Source organism: Myotis yumanensis, unplaced genomic scaffold (assembly GCF_028538775.1).
Source record: "Myotis yumanensis isolate MYYU_CA2020_CCGP unplaced genomic scaffold, mMyoYum1.0.hap1 SCAF_3, whole genome shotgun sequence".
Lineage (NCBI taxonomy): Eukaryota > Metazoa > Chordata > Mammalia > Chiroptera > Vespertilionidae > Myotis > Myotis yumanensis.
In genome coordinates, this window is record NW_027223754.1 from 132886512 (window position 1) to 132908621 (window position 22110).

Below are 22110 nucleotides of genomic sequence, written 5' to 3' on the forward strand. Positions count from 1 at the left end.
TACTCTAGGAACCTTATTCTGAATTTTTTTTCCGTCATGTTGCATATCTCTGTCTCACTTAGCTGCTTTTCTGGCGAGTCCTCCTTTTCTTTCCTTTGGGGGTTTCTTTGCCTACCCATGTTTGATCTCGCTGACATATGTAGATGTTGAGATGTTCAGTGGCTGCTCCCTGGGTGGCAGGGGCTCCTTGGGTTGTGGTTGCTGCTCAGACGGTTGCGGTAGCAGCTGCTTTCCAGTTGGCAGCAGCTCCTCTGGTGCGTGTTTTTCACAGCTGTGTTGGCTCTTCTGGCTGGTGGGGGGAGGCTTCACATACAGCTGCTGTTCCACAGACAGAGGGTGTGGTGATCAGGAGGCTGTGGTGATCAGGAGGCTGCGGTGATCAGGGGGCTGCTGTTGCTTGGATCTGCTGGGTTGATTTAAAGGCACAAAATACAACAGAGCAAGGCACAACGTAGCAGGCACTAAACACAAGTATATTCACAATATTAATAACCCCAAATAAAGGTGACCACCCGAATTAAGAGAATTAGGGGATAAGGGAGAAAGAAGAGAAGAAGATAAAAGAGAGAACAGAAAAGAAAAATAAGAAAAAAACAAACAAAAAAGGAGTGCAAAAATAGAATTGGGAAAAAAGAGGGGGGGAAAAAAGAAAAAAAAAGGAGCGAAAAGAGAGAATGAAGTAGAAGCGGGGAAGAGACTATTTGTATGAGGAGCAAACTCCAATAGAACTGCCACTAATCTCAACAAATTCCAGCAACAGATCCCTGGAGATGAATGCAAACTACAAACCACCAATAATATCCAGAGGGGTAAGGGAAAACAGAAGGACAAAAATAGCCAGGGTGGGGTGGGGGAGGGAAGGGAAAAACCAGCAGAAAAAAAAAAAAGAAAAAGAAAAAGAAAAAGAAAAACAACCTCACAACCAGTCCTAAAAAAGAAGAAAAAACACAAAACAAAACAAACAAACAAATAAAAAAAAAAGCCCAATATATTCAGCAATCAAGAAAACAATAGAAAGATAAGAGAAAAAAAATGTTTGGAAAGTGAAGAAGGATAAAGAATACGTGTATAAGGATTTAGAGCAGTAGATTGGAAATAGGATATATAAGTAGGGTGGAATTAGACAGGGGGTAAAAAGAGGGAATTGGGAAAGTCTGGAGCAGGAATAGGGTAAGAGAAACAGGACACCAAAAGGGGAAAAGTAAGGAAGAGGGTTTTAGCAAAGAGGTGAAATTGAGATAGGGAAAATTAATGCTAAAGGAACGATGAAAATAGAATGGAGAACACTAATCCCAAAAGAAAATAAAGAGAAAATAAAATGGCACTTTGAAATATGGTAAAATGGTAGCAGTAATAATACTGGTTAAAAATAAAAATGTGGTAATTGAAAGGGTAAAATCAGGTGATGGAAAAAGAAGAAAAAGAGAAAAAAATATTGGTTTCTTAGTAAAAAGGTGAAAAAATTAAAAAAAGAAAAAGAAAAAGAAAAAATTTGCAGTAGTGATGGTCTTTCGGTTCTTCTACTCTTCAGCCTGGTTCGCCTTAGTCCTGCCAGGTATTTAGGAGAGTGTTGAATTTCACTGCATTACACTGTTCCTCCGTGTTGTAAATCACAGTCCTGATTTTAAAGCAGGCCGTATTTGTGATCCAGTCTGCCTTAAATTGTATTCCCCTAAGAGTCAGTTTGTGGCTCAGCCTCTGGGTGGCAGTGTTTTTGGGTTGGCCTCTGAGGCTATACAGCTTCTCTATCCTTTTTTAATCCTTACCCTGCTCTGTGTTGTTGGTGGGACTGAAAATCCCTCTATAGGCCAGACCCTGGTAACACCCAGGGACTAATCAGCTTGTTTTAATCCTTTATCTCATACAGGGTGGAATCTGGGTGTGGCTGTGCTCCTTGCCTGGGGGGCTGGGGGGAGGAATTCCACCCTCTGGAGGAATGGCTGCCCCAGTCCTGGGCCCAGGGGTGTCTCAGCACTCAATTCACTGCCACCTCCTCCGGCTCCCCCTCTTTCCTCAGCCTCTCCCCAGATTCCCCTCATCTGCACCTTCACCCTCTCTTCAGCACAGGTGAGTGTCTGTATCCGAACTGTCCTATGAGCCGGGTTCAGTGAAAACAAAGAAACAGACAAACGCCGGCCGGCTGCGGAAACGCTCCTCTCTTACCGGTCTGGGAAACGCTCCTCTCTTACCAGCACTGCATGGTCTGGGAAACGCTCCTCTCTTATGGGCACTGCATGGTCCGGTCAGTTCCTCAGGATGCCCCCTGTAGTCTCAGTTCTCCGCAATCACAAAATCCAAATCTCAAATCTCCTGGCGCCAGCAAACCCTCGGAACTCCTTACCCTGGTCAGGGTCTGTGTCTGTCCCAAGAGACGCGGCTGTCTGCCATGCGGTCTCCCTCTGACCCTCTGGGCTCAGGTCTGGCAAACTTTCCTGCCCAGATCCCTGGTTTTTAACCTTTCCAGGGGAGGTCTGCCCTTCCCGGCTGCAAACCGTCTCACCAGCTGAGTAAATTTGCCAATTCGGGGTGGGTGTTATTAGTTTCAGCTGCTTACTCCGTTTGCTCCGGGACAAGACCTGGGACGCGTCTGCCTATATCGCCGCCATCTTCGAAAAACCCCTAAATAATTCTTTAAAAACCACTGTGGCTGGTTTAAAAAAAAAAGACCAGAAAAAAAAGAAAAAAGCACACGCGCGTGCATGCGCACACTCGAACACACACACACACACACACACACACACCTGCATTTTACACAACAGGACTCACATTTACATTTTGCTGTGCTGGGCCCTACCAATTGTGTAGCTGGCCTTGACTGGAGGTTTCCAAAAGTAACAGGGAAAGGATAGTAGGAGGAGAGGTAAGGTGTGAAAAGCGATTAGAGAGATTTTGGGGAAGACGGATCGATCATCTAAGATAACAGGGGCCAATGGGCTTTGCATTTGGGGCAGTGGCCAAGAATCAGGCTGCGAGAGACGTGAAATTACTCTGTCAAAGATCCAAATGGATTCCGGCAAGAGTTTTAGTGTGAGTGCACTGGACTCCAATGCTTAACTTCATTGCTGATGGCCTCTGCTCAGCGTACCAAACAGAAAGCGAGAGGTTTTTATAAGCTGGTTCAATAAATCCTTTCCCAGGAGCTATTTAGTCAGAGAAACTTCACTTTCATTTGGAAACAGCTCTTCTTGTTGAAAACAGAGGTATATTCATGGTATGTGTGGTCCAGTAGAGGCCAAGGGTGAGTCTGTGGGGATAGAATTTGGGTCTTAGAGTTGGACGCAGCCAAAACCTATCGAGCTTACAAAGGAAAAAGAAAAGGCTTTTGAGTCCTGACTTTTCAGTTACCAACTTACCAGAATTAAAGACCTTAATTTCTTTGAGATTTACCTGTAAATGGGGATGATGGTAATTCCTGCTTTCTGACTGACCAGGGTTGTCGAAGTGTCAAAGTATACAATAAACATGAAATTGCCTTCAAATAGCTAACTAAATATTAATTGGTCCTTTCATTCTATATCTGTTTTCTTTGAAGGATTAGAGGATGCTTCAAATTACTCTGTGATGGCGTTTAGGAGAAAAACACTGGAGGCCTGCTTTATAACTGCCAGCCCCACCTCTCTTGAAGGTTAAAACTTAGGATGAAATAATGAAAAATGTGAACACAAAGGAAACCATTCCAAAGCAGAAGAAAGCTAAGTATATAAATGCAAATATCAGGTGTGAATTGGTGAGTGTCTTAGAAGATAGATATTAGGATAAGAAGAATGTGGCAGAGAAAGAGAAGGTCATATCTTTGTGAATGTTAGAATGTTTTTCACTCCATATCACTTACCTACAACTAAGTAGTGTAACTTTTTTTATGTCAATGCGTGTTTCTCTTTTAAAATGTATTATGGAAGCATCTAAAATGTAAGTGGGCTTCACCCTACATTTACTAGTGAATACCCACAAAAGAGCATCTGTGCACCGTGTGAAAAAAAATACATTAATCTAAAGAGATTAATGAAGCATTTCATTAAATTACAACGTCAGGGTTTTAGAAAAGGAGGTATTGACAATCCAGAAGCTGAAATTTGAGTAAAATACTTTAGTCTCTCTATAATTAACCAAAACCCCATATTATTTCAAACCAATGTTTTTGAAGTGCTTTTTCTCAAACATGTAGTTACATTTTTAAAGTAGATATCCATCTCTTCAATTCTGTGATATTTTGGAGACAGAATTTAAAATCATATTGTTTCCATGTCCCTTGCCCCTAAGAAAATAGTAGCTAGAGTAGGATATAAATATTCAGTGCCCATACTAGCTCAACTCTCTTAGGTGGGGGTGCTGGCATCTCTTCTTTGACAACATCGCCACCTAGGGGAAATTGCAAGTCAAAGCAACATCTGCAATGCACCACACATGTTGCATAATACCTAATGATACATTTAAGAAGAAAAACATGTAAAATGCTTTCATATTTCAGCAAATGAGGTGGGCCACCTAGGAAGCACACACCAACTAGTGGGCCTAGAATGTGTGTTTGTGCATAATTTTATTTTTATTTCTACATATCATTAGAAATGTATATAGCTTTTGTATATGCATTAAGGCTTGACTTATAATTTTTTTCCTCCATGTCTAGAAATATTTTTACAAAATACAAATCCTGATAGTTTATTACAGGAATAAAAATTACATTTTTAGCAAATTATTTAATTCAAATATAATCAGTTACTTTAATTAGTACCTGAAAGAATTTAAGAGCTTAACATGTAAAGGGATTTCCACTTAAGTCTTAGAAAGAAGTAGAAAAATATTTCTACTAAAACTCACTGATTTATCTCTGAGAATTTCTGGCCAGGTCTTCACATCAGAGCAAGAGTAAGAGATAATTTATTTGGTTTATTCAGGTAAAAATGGCTATTTTTTTTTGCTTTAATTTCTAATATATTTGAAAAATGCCTTAAAGAATCACTTCATTTTCTGAAAACATATTTAACATGAAATATAATTCATGTAGTAACTTTTACATACTATGTTAAAAATATAGGAACTTGAAAGAAAACAACAAATCTTTAAGGTAGATTTAAATGAATGAGCAGCTGGAAAAAAATTATATTGTTTATTAAAAAGTTACTAACTTCAAAAGCTTACTCTTAATAAGTTCCAAAAATTTATGTAAAATTAAATCACATCGTTTGAAGATGAAAAAAAATTTGGTTAATTAGGTGCCTGTGGATTAGGACTTTCTAATGAATCAAGAATTATGGAGTAGGAAACCAAGATGGCGGCATAGGTAAAAACCGGAAATTGCTGCCTCGCACAACCACTTCAAAAATACAACTAAAAGATAAAACAGACATCATCCAGAACCACAGGAAGGCTGGCTGAGTGGAAATTCTACAACTAGAAGGAAAGAGAAAAGCATACGAGACTCAGAGGAGGTGCGGTGTGGAAGTAAAGTGCAGAGGAACAGAGGCGCATGAAGAAAGGGCTGGCGGCAAAGGACACTGTTGTCTTTTTCAATCTGGAGGGAGTCTCAAGCTCCCAACTGCTCTGAACTCCAGTTCCAGGCGAGTCTCTGGAGACCCAGACTCATAGGGGAGAAACTGGACTGTCTGGCATCAGTCAGAACTCGAGGGTGGCTTTCTCTCAGAGGTGCTTGCAGAGATTAACTGGACACAGAGAAGCTAGGCCACTTAGGGGAGGACTGAGGAGCAGCCATAGCTGCTTGCTCCACCCTATAGATCCCATGAGACCCTACCCACCCAAGCTGTGCGCAGAGGCTTCTGCATGTGAAAGACCTGACCCTTTGCAATTGGAAAATTACCTAACAAACTGTAACTGTGTCACAGAAACCCAGATCATCCAAAAGAAGGCCCAAAGCCCCACACTAGGTTGCATTGCTTCATAGCTGGGCTCCTGCTGGGTAGCCTCAGGCAGAGGCTAAATTAACACCTGCTTAGCGATCCAAGAGCCAGTGTACCCAGTCATCAGACTGGGACAATCCAGATTACAACTACTCAAATTCATTAGGGGCATGCTCAGGGGGCAGACTCAGTGAAGGCCAAAGCCCCACTGAAGCAAGTCTTGCCCCAGAAGGATATCTCTGCACAGAAGTTCTCCCACTGTACACACAGCAGATTCTCACAGCCAATTGGCAGGAGACCAATTCCTCCCAGTGATACCAACAACAATAAAGGCTTAACTACAACAAGACTGTACACAAAGCCCACAAAGGGCTGCACAAAGAGTGTCCATCTCCTGTAATTGGGGAGGCTGAGCCACTGGTCCCTATAGGACACCTAGTACAGAGAGCCAATCTACCAAAACAGGGAAGCATAAAAATGCCCAAAGAAACAGGTCATGAGTGACAGAAATGGAGGAAAGCAAACTACTGCATATAGAGTTCAAAATCACATTTTTAAAGTTTTCCAGGAATTTTTCTAGAAACCGCTGATAAATTTAATGAGACCCTCAAGAAATCTACTGAGAATCTGGACGTTATGAAAAAGGACCAACTAGAAATTCAGCATACAATGACTGCAGTAAAGAATATTATACAGAGTCCCAACAGCAGACTAGAGGATCGCAAGAATCAAGTCAAAGATTTGAAATAAAAAGAAGGAAAAAAAACCCAACCAGAAAAACAAAAAGAAAAATTAATCCAAAAATATGAGGATAGTGTAAGGAGCCTCTAGGACAACTTCAAGTGTGCCAACATCTGAATTGTGGGGGAGCCAGAAGAGAAGAGAGAGCAAGATATTGAAAACCTTTTTGAAGTAATAATGACAGAAAACTTCTCATACCTGGTGAAAGAAATAGACTTACAAGTCCAGGATGCTCAGAGAACCCCAAACAAAAGCCATCCAAAGAGGACCACACCAAGACACATCATAATTAAAATGCCAAGAGCAAGAGACAAAGAGAGAATCTTAAAAGCAGCAAGAGAAAAACAGTCAGTTACCTACAAGGGAGTACCCATACGACTGTCAGCTGATTTCTCAACATTAACTTTGCAGGCCAGAAGGGACTGCCAAGAAATATGCAAAGTGATGAATAGCAAGAACCTACAACCAAGATTACTATACCCAGCAAAGCTCTCCTTTAGAATCAAAGGTCAGATCAAGAGCTTCACAAATAAGAGAAAGCTAAAGGAGTTCATCACCACCAAACCAGTATTATATGAAATGCTGGAAGGTATCCTTTAAGAAGAGGAAGAAGAAGAAAAAGGTAAAGTTACAAATTATGAACAACAAATGCACATCTATTCACAAGTGAATCTAAAAATCGCGTGAATAAATAATCTGATGAACAGAATAAACTGATCCAGAGACAGAGAAACATGGAGCAGAATGTCAAACCTCAGAGGGAAGGTAGGGGAGGGTCGGATAAGGGGTAGAGATCAACCAAAGGACTTGTATGCATGCATATAAACATAACCGATGGACACAGACATTGGGGGCGAGTGAGGGCATCAGTGGGGTAGTGGGTTGCGGGTAAGAAAGTAGACATGTAATATCTTAATCAATAAAAAAAAGTAAAAACAAAAAATAGAACTAGAAAAAAAAATTTCTGCTGAGTGACCCATGTCTAGGAGATTTACTGTGGCTTTTTTCCTTATGGCTTTTCCCGGGCACAACAGAGCCTGTCTAAATATTTACTGTCCCCCCTTCAAACCAGAAAACGGTGATGCTGACCCACAAGGCGTGCAGAAGGAGCCCTGCCAGCCTCCTTGGGCACCTGCCCCATCTCTCAAGACCCCCAAGCCCATGAATCGCTTAGGCAGCCCAGTGTTGCCCTCTCCTGGTCCAGGAGCGCCGATGCAAGCATGCTCGCCACCCGCCACCCACTTCCTCAGCCTCCTCTGGGGGAAGTGGAGCCATGTGCCTGGACCTCCCCAGGCGTGGGTAGACCCGAGGGGGGAAGGTCCAGCCGGGGGCACTATCTGCAAGAAGGCAGGGGCTCGTGTGTGTGTGTGTGTGTGTGTTTGTGTGTGTGTGTGTGTGTGTGTGCCATCAGATGCCATCGTACAACTGAAATCCATGGGTGTGCCTGCGTGGCCGCAAACATACACACAGGGAGCACACTGTCGGGCACCGAGGTTTCTGCCAAGTGACCCATGTCTGGAAGACTCACTATGGCATTTTGCCTGGTGGCTCAGGCCTTTGTATCACATTGGATGCTCAGCTGAGATTCTGGTTAAACCCACAGTACAATAGACCTTGTTGGTTTTTAAATAAACAGTTGTCATAGGGCACATATGAGGGACGGTATCCTAAAACTTTTTGGAGGTCTAGCAGCCTGGGTTTCTTGTATCCAAAATGCTGCATCACTAGATCCAAAGCCTCCGGCCCCTCTGGCTTCCTGGGTAACAACTGTCCCTATTTTATCTATTGGTTCCAGGAGCAATTGGGAAATTCTCTGGATGGTCTGATTCTGTATAGTTGTGGTGGGTGGGGAAAGTAAAATCTGTATTTTTCTTGTGCAGTCTGCATCACCCACCCCTGGGATGACTAAGATCCCCTGTAACGAGGTGGAGCTCCATCCTAATATTAAATCTACAGTTCCCTAAGGCAGCGGCCCAGACACACCCCTTAGGAATGGCTACTACTGGCAAGTCTGGGGTTAGTATTGTGTGGGTGGTTGAATGGGAGGTCCAACCCTGCACTGCCTGGGGTTTCCCTGAAAAGGTCAATGACTGATTGAAATTTGCAGAGGAGTTGAGGGTTGATGCCCCTATTATTGCAGGGCCCTGGGGCTGACCCCCTCTCAAGTTTCCCAATTGAGGTGATGGGCTAGAACCTCCTTGGGAGCGGTTTGTAGAATTAAAAGCTGACCATTTCTATGGTATTTTGATCTACATTCTTTGCCCAATAGAATCCTTTCTGACATCGGGGACAAACAATTTTTGGAGCAACAATATAGTTCCCTGAATTATTTCCAGACATTGAGGAGCTTGCCATCTGGCCTGGGTGTCATTATTTTTATTTGTGCATTCTCTGCTAAAGTGCCCACGTAAGCCACAAGAGTAGCAGTTCATATTTCTTTTATTACCTGTATTATTGCTGGCTTGTCCTATGCCCTTTACATATTGAGGGTATGTCTCTCCCTTGAGGGCTGCAGCTATAGCTACACCCTGTATAAATGCTGGACTTACTTCAACACACTGGTTTTTATTTATTTAGTTTGTTAGTTAGTTAGTTTGTTTGTTTGTTTTTAGTTATTTAGTTAGTTATTTTTGTTTAAATATTTTTATTTGAAACAAATAGATGCACCAAGCAAGCGCTTACTTTTCCCACTCCAAATTAAATCAGAGCACATTAGGGGCATACATTATTTGGTAGGACAGTTCCAATAGGTGATCATCCTTGTACTCACTGTGGTTGCGTTTCCTTTACTCATAAGCAAGCAGTCATTCTTACACAAAATATTAACCCAAAAGTACTAACGTCACATAAAAGGAACTGGTCTTAAATTCATTTATGGGGCAGTATGTTTTATAAATGCCAAAAGCTGAGAGATGCATAAACACAACCCACTCTTTAAAAAAATTAAATAGTTCAAAGTAGAATTTGCCATTCCCCCTTTCTGCTGTAAGAAAAATTAGTGCTGGGATCTGACCCCAGATTTGGTTTTTATCTGGCCCGTTTACAAAGTGTTTGCCCATATAACTTGCATCATTATGGTTATGGGTAATAGTCCATTCACTGTGAAGAGTGGTAGCTCTTCCTTCCTCCTCTTTTTGCCTTCATGCTCATGTTCCTTGGGGCGGCTGCTAACTGAGGGTCTTTCAGAGCCACGGTGCTGTTTGGCTTCCTCCAAGAACTTGTCCAAACCAAAAGGATCATCCTCAAACTGAACTGGTCCTTCTCTACCTCTTTGCTGACGGTCTGAAACAGAAAACTCCTTTTCGGGAACAAACCTGTTGGTCTGTATCCTGGCTTCTAGATCACCATACATGTCCTTATCCAGATTTTTACTGGGCTGGGTAATATGCTGTGCCATATCTTTACCACCTCTCCAGACTTGATCTTAGACATTGTAAATTTCATCTCCTCCACCTGAAAAACCACTGTCCATGCCCTTGGATTGGTTGAACAGCCTTTGGTCATATGGAACTTCATTGGAAGTCCGAGGATTGGACACACCAAGAGCAATGACCTCACTGATGTCGCGATTTTCATTTCTCTGCAGTTTCGACCTCTTATCAGGCGCTGCCCTGGAAAGTTTCCGGTCATGCTGTTTCTCTTCCTGCCTGTCATGTCAAAAGTCATCCCTCTCACATGCCTCCTCATCCTCTTTTTCCACATGCGTTTTGTTCTCAGCTCTTCTCTCCCTAGCCTTCTGGGCCATTTCTCTCAGTTCCTCTTCATGTCACTCTTTTTCTTTTTGAGCCATCTTTCTCTCTACTTGGGCAGGCATTCCCACAGCTTCATGAGCCTTCGGATCAGCAATGCAGAGGGCTTTAGCCAGTTTAGCAAAATTTTCATTGATGTGAACTGTCTGCAATCCTCTTCCATCAGCAGCCAGACGTTTGTCTAATGGAATCGTATAACCCTTTGCATTTTTCCAGTTTGAAATACACGGAGGAATCTTCCACTCTTGTTGTGCCTTCACAGTCATCTTTCGGCTAGGAGAATGCATGACAGGTGCATGAGGAGAAGGTGGTCCTCGAGGAATTTCCTTATTTATCTTGAACATTGGATCTTGCTGTATTTCCAGCATACGAATAACCCTCTGTTTTGCCCCAGAGTTGAAAGCCGCACCTTGCTGAGATGGTGTGTATGGGAGATACTGAACTGGCATGGCAGCAGCAACCTTCTGTGATACAGATTTTTCTAAGGACAACCTTGTGTTTTCTGTTATCTCTGCAATAGCTTCTTCATCAGGTCTTTGCAGGTCTGAGTCATCTGCATTCATGACCTCCTTGGGAACCTGGTCAGTGTACTTGCTAAAAATGACTTTGTTTTTTGACTGTCCTTGCCGAGCAATTGCGTCATACTAATTTTTCCTTCAGCGTCCACCTGAATGGCCAGTGCATTGGACATTTGTTTCTTTCGTCCCATATCCAGTGGATCCTGGGCCACATGGATCTCTGGAAAAGCACCTCCATCTCCAAAGTCCTCTACTAACCGAGGTACCCAGCCTTGCCGGTACTCATACAGGGGAGGTCCTCTTCGGGAGGCTATCAGTGAGGTGTGCCCTGAACTCTGGGATCTTGCCTTTTCTTCAGGCTCAAGCTGGCCTGAGACAGCTATTATGTGCAGGTAAAAAACTGTGGAGCGCCATCATCTTCTGCTTGTTTACAGCGCCCGCGACAGCACCGCTGGCACCACACTGTTTTATAAAATCATTTATAGTTACTGTTCTGAGAATCAGCTTAATAAAGCCTGACAGGTATTTTTAGCATTTTCAAAAGCCAGTTGTTTGATTAGCATATCGGCTGCCTCATCATTAGTGATTACTCTCTTGACTGCTTGTATGAGGCAAGAAAGAAAATCCTGATATGCTTCCTCCACCTTATGTTTAACCTCTGTAAGGGTCGTTGTTTTTCCTACTGTACAAGATAGGGATTTTCAGGCATTTACTGCACCACTGGTTACTTTAATAAGTGCCTCTTTGGGGATACACATTTGCTCCTGTGCCGTGACATAATCACCTTCTCCTAATATCATGTCTAGGGTTATTCCTCCTCTGAAATTTGTGCTAGTGGCTACAGCTCTCTTAGCAAGCTTGTCATATTCAGTTTTCCATAATAAGTAATCGCCTCCTGAGAGACTGGCTTTACAAACCTGTGACCAATCATAAGGAGTCATCCATTGACTGCCTAGAGCTTCACAAAGTTTTGTGTGTAAGGAGTTAGAGGTCCATATTCAGAGCTGGCCAATTTTAATTCTTCAAGTATTTTGTAAGATATAAACTCCTAGGTGGGGTTTTCGTGCTCACCAATCTCATTCTCACATGCATCTGGGAAACAGAGTGAGAAGTCAAGATCTCCATTAGCTTCAGCTTTTCTTCTCGCCCTTTGAAATTTAGACATGGAGCTCATAGGAGCCGGAGCACCTGATTTAGGCTTCCTTTCTAATGTACGGAGCCTCTTTTGAATGGGGTCGGGGGGTGGCTCTCTCCTCTCTTCTGACTGGAAAGGACCAAGGGTCATGTTTGTGTTCCAGCCTGCTAGAAAAATGAAACGATACCATGCTTGGGAAATTTCTAATAATACCAAGAGAACATAGAGTTATTAGTCCTTTCATAATTTCTCCTTCTTCCCCAGAGAAAACTGATACAAAGAGCAATAAATGAAGTCAAAGGCAAGCACTGAAGGAGGAGGAGATTGCTTTATTTTTATCAGTGGAAGAGCGAAGGGTGTTGCTTGATTTTAATCCAAATGGTGGCATTGGCCCAGGAAGATCAGGAGAGGCAATTAGTTCAATATTATTTACTTACTATTTTTTAAAGGCTAAGGTGTTAATTTAGCTGGTGATTTCAGGGTGAGACGCTGTAGGAATATAAACACATTAAATCACCTAGGCTGGGGAACAGGGAAAGCTAACCAAGGCAGCCCAAAGGAAGCCTCATTCATCACAGCCCAAATCACTGTCCCCGGCAATGGAGTGGAATTTTCACTGTCCTCCTGGTCCTCTGACAGGTGGACCTGGCATGGTACGCTTGGCCCAGAGCGCTGCTCTTCCTCCTCATCTTCTTCCTCCTCTGATACCTCATGCCCACCGATGCTGCTGAAGCTTGTGTCTTGGGTGTTCGACTTGGGGTCGGGCTCCTCATAGCTCCCGTAACTGATGTTGCTATCCTCCAAACCATGAGAAGCTGCCCCACCATCTCCCGCATAGGACATCATGCTTTCTTCATTTCCCATGCCCATCCTTGTGTTCTCCTGAAGCATACGGGGCTGTTTGGGTATCATCCCACTGGATCCCACATCAGAGTCACTTCCGCTTTCACTCAGTTGGGTAGCAGAGAAAGGATTATCTCCTTCTTTGTCACTGCCAGCATCTTCCTTGTCATCTTCTCCTTCAGACATAAGCAAATCCTCATACAGGACACTGGCTTGAAGCTGTTACACGGTTCCTTCCTCTTCATCTGCAAGATTGCCATCTGCATCTTCACCTTCCTGTGTCACCTGCTTTTCTGGAGTGGTAGTGGGAATATCTAGAACAGATCATATCGCTCCCATCTTGAAATACAGAGGCATCTCGAGACATACTGAGGGATGTGTTGGTACTCTCTAAATCAGGTGGCTGAGGTGCATAAGGCCCTGGGGCCATTGGGTCCAAACTGTCTAGTTCCGTTTTTTCCAAAGCTGCTTCTTTAGCTGTACAAATATCCTTCTCAAGTTGAGTCAAATGTTCCTTATACTCAGTCAATGTCTGGCAACAGACATTCACAATCTCTTGAGCAGTCTTAGCATCCTGACTTCCAGCCCCATTGTACTTAACACTGTTAGAAAGGATAAGCTTGACATCTGGGAAGCTCTTTCGAGTCTGATACTTGTGCTTGGAGATATTCTTACATATAGTCTTTCAATCCATTGGACTGACAATCACTTCATAATAATCTGGAAGAAACTTCTTATTAACGGGGTGACGAAATGGCCAAGAGTAATGGAACTGCCATCATTTTCTGGGTGGCAATATTATCCAGAATACACGAAAATGTCACTGGGTCATCACCATCCAACAAGGGATTGATAGCTTTCTCTAAACGAGCCAATTTGTCCTCTCTCCCTTTGAGTTTTTCATCACAGAAATCCAGCTTGGGTTGAGAGCTCTGGGTCAATGAGTGCTTTGGCCCATTGTGGGTTGTACGGTTTTTCAAAATGAGCTCCAAATGCTCTCTGAAGCCTTCCCGAAATGGGTAGAGGTGTTTACGCACATTTTCGCAAAGTGTCTGTAAGTCCATTGGTAGAATAATAATTTTGTAGTAGTCCTTTACAACCTTCCCATTGACTGGAATGTGGAAAGGGTAAGTATTTGGAAGATCTCTCATGTCGTTGATGACAGACTCCAGGGTAGATGACAGTGTCACCCTGGGGTCTGTCCGGCGCCGGTGGATGGTCTTATGAGGTCTATTCAAATAGTCACAGTGGGAGTGGTTCCACCTCGCCGTTTCTTCTTAGGAGGGAGTTGCTGTTTAGGGAACTTGAGGACCAGAGACTTTCTGCGAACCTCATCTGCACTCTGAATTAGCTGTTTCCCCAAAACAATCTTGGTCCCTTCACTCTGGATAAGTCCTCCACTATCATTCCGAATGACTGTCTTTTCCAACTCCTCTTCCTGTTCCTCTGCCATGGAAGGTGGAGCACTTGTTTGGTAATAGAGGGGGCAGCATCTGTTTGTCCTCATGTGCCCAATGGCTCCACAAGCCCCACATTTCAGTTTTAGGGCAGGGCGCTGCTTCAACTTGTTGGGCTTTTTCTCAGGAGGACCCTTAAGCTCTTCCTTCTCCCGGTTCCGCTTAAGCCGCCTCAGCTGCCCTTGAATCCTCCGCCGTTCTTTCCGCATCTCTTCTCGATGCTGTTCATCCAGAGGGGCGGATTTTCGAATGACCTCCTCGCTTTTTGCAGTCCGTATGCGCACATAGGCGTCTATGACAGCTGGCTCTCGGACCGTCTCACAGCGAACATACTCTTTCCCCTCTTCATCTCGAAATGTGCGATAAATCTTGAGACAACGGCCAGTGGCAGAAGAGTTCCGGCTAGTCACAGAGGCTGTATCATCATCTCTGTGATGGTTTCCTGCTGCTGCCGAACCTGCTGCCAGTAGCATCCTCTGTACTTCCTTCCGCTCCTGCTCCTCCCGTTCCCGTGCCAGCTGAGAGCTGGTTTTCTTATTCTGCAACATGTTCTCTAGAGCCTTCCCCATTTCTTCAAAGTCATTGTCTTCAGCTGAGCTGCTATCTGTATCAGTTGATAAGACTTCAGTTGACGACAAAACCTTGTTTTGTAGGTCAAAGATGCGTTGGCATTCCTCTTGGTAGCGTTCTTGCTGCTCAGCCACAGAAAGCCTTGATCCACGGGCAAATTTACTCATTGGCCCTTCCCCAGAGTGGGCCTGTTCTGTTGACATTGTGCGCACCACATCAATCACTTCCCAGCGGGACAGCTTTTTCATCTCTTCCTCAGGCACGCCAAATTTACGTAGAAGTTGCTTGGCGTTTTTCAAAGAGAGGCGACGGAGGTCTGCATCTGTTCCTCTCACTGTTTTCTTCACTGGCTGAGGCTCTTTACCATCCTTCTGTTGGGTTGGTTTGTTTGGAATCTTCACATAGGAAAATCCTTCACCACACCCTGTGGGATCTGCCACCCCAGTCACCTGCAGGCGACACTCGCCCTTCATGGCAGCAATGAAGGCCCTTGTGGTGTTCCAAGGAGCAGTGCGAACCTCATCATCAGTCTTCATCTGGAAATCTTCCTCGTTTTCCTCTTCTGGAGCAAAACAGGACTTCTCGCCATAGCCAGCATCCTTGAGTCGCTGCTCTGCAGCTCTCATACTGTAATAAGCACAGCACTGCTCTGAAGACACCATAGCTCTGATCTCCTCTTCAGTTGGTAAACGAAAATCAGGCTTCAGCACCCACCAATTTGAGTCTGTCCCTGTGCGTTTGAAGTCAGCACAGAGCTTTAGCCTCTTCCGGAGGCTGCTTTCTGAGTGAGAGGGAAAGGCTGATGTTATATCTTCCATTCGGATCCGCCGTGGCCGATCTGCACTCTTCCAGAAGAGGCGGTAAATAAAAACCTGGAGAAAGTCTCGAATATGTGTTTTGGCCCTTTTGGAGTTGGGCCCAGGAACTTCAAACAAGGGGCACTGCTGGCCAACCACAAAGATATCCACCAATTCCCGAATGTAGTAACCTTGCCTTGTCTGAATGATAAGGAAATCGGTTTCTGGCATCTTATGAAGATAAATTGGGGCACGAAAGAGATTGTTCTCAAACGCCTGCAGCAACTGGCCAGGATGGAGAGAGCCCAGGAAAGGAGAGGTATGGCAGTAAACAGTGTCCCCATATTTACAATCTGGGGCCCCGGGATCTTTTCCAGGTTTCCGCTTATAATAGTTTTTTATCTTGGTTGCCATGCCAACCTGCATCATTAACGGTCCATTTTCCTCACTGTATTCTGCTAGAATAAGATCTCCATCTTTGCCTGTGAGGTCCTGAGGTGTGCGCATAAAAAACATCTCTCCACCACCTGAAGCTTGCCTCTCTTGTTCTCTCATCTTAGCCTTCTCTCTTATGTGCTTTAGCAAGGGTTGGACTGAGTGGGGACCTGGCTGAGACAATGCCCCAAAGGAGTACTTCTTCAGAGCTGGGCGATGGAATTGCCGGAGTTTGACGGGCCCCATGTGGGTGGGAAAGAAGGGCTGCCGTAATTCCACAGCAGGAATTGAGTGCTGCATACCATTTCCTCCAAAAGTGCCTTGAAGACGCTGTTGCTTGGGGTAGTAATACTCATCATTGGAGAGATTCCATGGATCTTTCACTTCTGGCTGAGACCGGTTCTGCTGTGGTTCCTCCTTGGTGACTCCTGTTTTCCCTAAGAGAATTTGACTCTTCTTTAGAGATGATTCCTTTTTACTCTCCTTGGAGGGGGAGTTAGATGTGGCCTCTTCCTCCTCATCAGGAATTTCCAAAATGAGATTCTCATCATTGGGATCAAGTGTCAAAACAGGAGGCTCCAACATCCGGGGCATGGCCTGAGCATCCCAAATGATGTTGTCCTCCCAACGTCCATACACCAGCTCCTCATTGTCAATGGGAAAAATGGAGTCCCAAGGCTTGTCATCATCCAGGGTGGCTGCACAACCTTGCTCAACATTGTAAGCCGTGGCCTTTCGAGTCGTGCTGGAAGGAATCCAGCCTGCCAGGCTTGCACGCTGAGGTCTTGTCCCTTTGTGTTTGACATCCTCCCCATCCCAGATGATATCATCCTCCCAATGCAGTTGTGTCACCATCAGGAAGTTTTCATCAGCCAGAAGATCAGTGCCACTGCTGTCCTCAACTTTCCTAACATCCTCCATCATTCTACCTTTCATCACAGGTTCATGTTCCATCTTTCTCAGTTTGAAGCCATAGTCAAACCCGCTGCCATCTTCAGGGACACCCAGCATATCATACCACAGTCGGGCAGGCCCATAACGCCACTCAGCTACTCTGGCTTTGGTATCTGTCACTTTATCTATATCTCCAGCAGACTGGGAGAACATGGACTCCACAGGAGCCATCGTTGTGATTTCATCATCAGGGAGACACTGCTCTGGAGGTGGTGGTGGAGCATAGTCATAGGTCCATAAAGTCCTCTGGTTGACTTGCGATTCCACTGAGCACTCCACCTCCTGAATCTGCTCTTCCTGTATCAGCTCACGGTGCTTCCTTTTCCTCTTCCTCTGAGCACTCCGCCAAACAGACGGGACATTCTTTCCTGGTCCAACAAGACGTGGGAAGCGTAACACCTTTCCAGGCCGACATTCTGGGAACTGTTCTGTGGCACTCGGCAACAGCTTGGTAGCATCATGACGCATAGCCCCAGCCAATGGTAGGGTCAGCTTTCCATCCTCGGATTCTGCCTGTGTTGCTTCCTGAGGTCCCATCTCAGATTCTGAGTCAGAGGAACTACTGAAGTCCACTTTTCCTGAGGCCAAAGAGGAAGGGGCAAGGATGGAGGGCATGATGATGCCTCCTCCATCTTCAGACACACCAGTAATAGACCCCTGGTCCTTATCCTCCTTTAATGGTCCTGGGGGTGGAGGTGGAGGAGGCATCAACTTGCAAGCAATGTCTTCACAATCAGCCTCATAGTCCTCGTCATCATATTCTGAGTGGCAAAGGGGCTGCAAGCTCCCCATTGTGTGCTGGTGTCTGCGACTTTCATCTTCTGCCACCTCACTGATGTCTGAATAGTCCACAGCATCTTCTGTGCTCCTGATCCACCCTTCATCATTCACCAGAGCACCGTCATTCCCAGCCAAGTCTTCATTTGCCGTGAGTTCAGCGATCAGGCTGCCCAGACACAAAGCCCCCAAGCCTGCCAAGTGCTTCTTACACTCATCGTCCAAGACGCTTTCCCCCTCCAGCTGCAAGGCTCCGTTGATGTTGCCGAAAAGAAATCCAGTTAAAGAAAATGGGCAGCCCCCAGTGGAATCTTCATCTCTGTCTGTGTCTGACAGGATGGCGGCCGTGGCACCCGCTGGGCGCCCATTGTTGGGGTCCAGGGGTTCCCAAAGGTGTGGACGGAGTCGGCGAAGAAGGAAGTCTTTTGCCTGTCCTTGCCGAGCAATCGCATCATATTCAATTTCTCCTTCAGCGTCCACCTGAATGGCCAGTGCATTGGACATTTGTTTCTTTCGTCCCATATCCAGTGGATACTGGGCCACATGGATCTCTGGAAAAGCACCTCCACCTCCAAAGTCCTCTACTAACCGAGGTACCCAGCCTTGCCGGTACCCATACGGGGGAGGGTCTCTTCGGGAGGCGACCAGTGAGGTGTGCCTTGATCTCTGGGATCTTGCCCTTTCTTCAGCCTCAAGCTGGTCCTGAGATAGCTGAGTAGGTGCAGGTGAAAAGCTGGCGAGCGCCATCTTCTTCTGCTTGTTTACAGCGCCCGCGACAGCACCGCGGGAAGCACGCTGTTTTCTAAAATTATTTAAAGCGGAGAGCATCACGACCCCACCTAGCAGGCGGCTCCTGAGGTCCCCGCACAGGCCGCACCCTGGGCCCGGCGCTTGGCTGTCCCGCAGCCCCCTTAGCGACAGGCGTGAAGCAGGACCGGGCCGCAAATGGCTAGACGGGAAGGGGCAACTTATGCCTGGCGCAGCACTCACGGTCCGGTCCGGTCCGGTCCGGTCCGGCTCAGGGCCGCTGCCGCCGCTGCCGCTGCTGCTCCGGGGTACCTACGCGCCTAGCTGGTACTCTGGACCTGAAAGTTTTAAAGGAATAGAGACATTTACTTAAAAAAATAAAAGCATATACATTCTAAATTCCATATTCACCAGAGTCTGCTATGAGTGCTCCCACCTCGGTAAGTTCTATCGATATGAGGGTCAGTAGGAATTCTCTTCACTCAACTGGCAGCTCCAACCGCAGTCAGTCTGCTCTGGAGAAGTGATGTGTGCTCTGCACAGCGTGGCCTTTTATAGGACTCACCCCATAAGAGGCCACGCCCACTTGCTCTGATTGGCTAGAATCTACAAAAGGAAAGAACCACCGTAAATTGGATTATACAGGTGATAGTCTGATAGGTCATTAGGGTTAAGCACATAGAAAACACCTGGGGGCTGACAGCCTCACAGAATGTAAATGTGTTTTCTGGTAGAAACAGGAAACTTTTCAATATGCAATACAATATTAACTGTAGTCACTATTTCATAGATGCTGTAGAAAATTATTGGGATCAGAAGTGCCATGCTCCCTGCATTTCGTTGAAACCCATCACAAGTTAACAAGTTCTTGATGCCACCACCATATGAATTATTTTCCACATTATCAAGTGTTTGGGAATATAAGTCCTACTTTTAAAAATCTATGAAAATAAGGAACCTTGCGAGAAGTTTAAGAAGTGAAAATCTAAGTAACTCTACTTTTAAAATGTATGGAAAAGCAAATGTGAAAGCCATCAAAGACCACCTATTCTAGAAAGAGGCAACGCTGCTGCCCTCTAATTCAATGTGAAGGTTTGTAAACCTACGGAAGGGTCATTGACCTGCAAGATCCCAAAGTTAAGTAATTCTCAGAATATTATGTCTAAAAATAATGCCACAATAAATATAAATGCATTCAACAGTTTTACTTTAAATGAAAATACTAAAGTTTCATATCATCACTACTGTTTAACAAACTTCATAAAAATAAATGTACTTATTGGAGTAAGCTGACCCAAAGAGCATTTTCTCTAGATAATATTATTAAGTGTTCTTACTTAATATACATAATTACTTTTAAGTCATGGACCAAGTGAATCAATGAACCATCTATCAGTCATTTCTGGAGCTATGGATGTTTTTGTTGTATTGAAGTAGCCCTGAGTAGTTATAGGGGCACACATAATTGAATCTGAACTTTTAGCAAAACTGTAAATTTTAAGTTGGTGCTTAAAATGCATCAATAATATTCCAAAATAAGTAAATGTCCATATGGTTTTTAACTAAGAAATTTCTATTAAGAAATTCCAATCATTTATTCTTATATGAAATGTTTACAGAATGATCAACTTAACTGTCTCTTAAATTATTGTTTTCTGCCAATTTTTTTCTTAGCATTTTCCAAAAAGAAGTGGCCCAGTAATTCAGATCATATCTAACTTAAATATTAGGCATATCTGGTCCTATTCTTCCCCCATTGTCTCTGACTCCAACTCATTAATTAGGGCTCAGAGTGATTTTTTCCTCCAGCAAAAGAAACCAATCAGAAAAAGTAGGAAAAGATTTAGGGACCCCCACACTTCTGAAACTTCTGAGGCTACCAACAGCTGCAATTGCTTCAGGGAAATAGCAAACAGGGGAAAAGCCAACTGATTCTGAGAAAGACAAAAGGAAGCAAACACCTCTCCTTCTCTCTCTCTGCCTTGTTCCCTGGAATTGACATCTCTCTCCTCCCTTACCTTCAGATTCTATCTTGTCTTCTTTTTATTCCAGCCCACAAGTGACATTTAACTACACTAGTTTAAACAATACCACGTAAAAAACAACAATGAAGCATTTATATATATAAAAGCCTAAGTGACTGAATGACCTTTTGAACATTCAACCATTGGATCATTCAGTCAGTAGCTATGATGTGCACTGACCACCAGAGGGCAGGCACTCAATGCACAGGCATAGAACCATGGAACAGACTGATGAATCTCAGAGGGAAGGGGGGAGGGGAAGGGCAGAAGAGATTTACCAAAGATCTTATATGCATACTAGAGGCCTAGTGCATGGATTCTTGCACTGGTGGGGTCCCTCAGCCTGGCCTGTGGAGATCAGGTTGAAACTGGTCCAGTGCACAGATTGAGATGGGCCAGACATGCCCTGGAGCCCTCCCGTGGCCCTTCCTGGGCCCCAGTCAGGACTCGGCAAGATGGGCCAGCCCCTATGGGGATCAGGCTGAAACTGGCAGTCCGACATCCCCAAGGGGGCCTGGATTGCAAAAGGGTACAGACCAAGCTGAGGGACCCCACCAGTGCATGAATTCATATACTGGGCCTCTAGTAAAAATATAAAATATTCACTATTCCAAGGACCATACATGATATTCAACTATACATGTCTCATTAGTGATAGTCTAAATGTACTGGTAGATGCTAAAACATAAGCTTTTACATTTCAGAGTAAAATTGTCTACTCAAAAATTTTTCAGGATTAAAAAGAATTACTAATGGTTGAGCAAGTGACTCAATGAACCATCTATCAACAAAGTCTAAAATACATTTAGACTAGAGTAAATTACACTACTGTGCAGAAACTATAAATCTCATTGTTCAATGTAAGACTAGATAATAGTTAACACGGTTTTAAAAAATGTAATTTGTATATGAGCTCAAATATATTCAGGAAAGTGTCATGGGAAGTCATTGCTAGGATAAACATACTAGTACATATTGATTTTCCCAGAATAGTACTGAGTTTCTCAATTTAGGATCTGTACCAGCCTTTCTTCCTCCCTCTCTTAGTACTTATGTATATATTTTTTCATAAAAAAGAAGCGATAGAGTAAAGCTACCACTGGTAATGAAAGAAAATATTAGTCAAATTTAAACTTTCATGTCTCAATCCAAATTTCAGAAGGGAATAATAAATTTGTTGCTAATAGTAAGAATATGCTTTACATATCCCACTTTTATTGTCTGTTTTTTGGTTGGTGCACACCCAACCAAAATTTGACAAATAAATAAGCTCAGCAATGTGTGAGTTCTCACATACTTAATATAAAATTTTCTTTTTAAAAATAAGGTTTAATCCCAAAGCTAAATTTAATGTTAATGTAAGTAAAACAAAACATTTAATATTAAGATTGCCTTACTTCCTCAGAATTTCCTCTAGAAAGAGTATTCAAAGTTTAACTCTAATAAGAATGTACCTTATTAATATATTCAACAAGGTTTGTGTTATTATGCAACTGTACAATAATTTA

The 22110-nt window shown here is 44.0% G+C and overlaps 1 protein-coding gene and 1 pseudogene across 1 annotated transcript; both read right to left on the reverse strand.

The window, feature by feature from the left end:
• Positions 1 to 9636: 9636 nt before the first annotated feature.
• Positions 9637 to 18578, reverse strand: LOC139006332 (SNW domain-containing protein 1 pseudogene; annotated as a pseudogene).
• LOC139005203 (transcription initiation factor TFIID subunit 1-like) lies at positions 12564 to 18206 on the reverse strand (the record flags this gene model as incomplete). The annotated part of the gene is given in 6 exon segments (XM_070407532.1): positions 12564 to 12610; positions 12613 to 13165; positions 13167 to 13607; positions 13609 to 14093; positions 14096 to 17632; positions 17699 to 18206. Coding segments are annotated over 6 exon segments (5571 nt in total), but the record flags the coding sequence as incomplete, so codon positions are not given.
• Positions 18579 to 22110: the final 3532 nt, after the last annotated feature.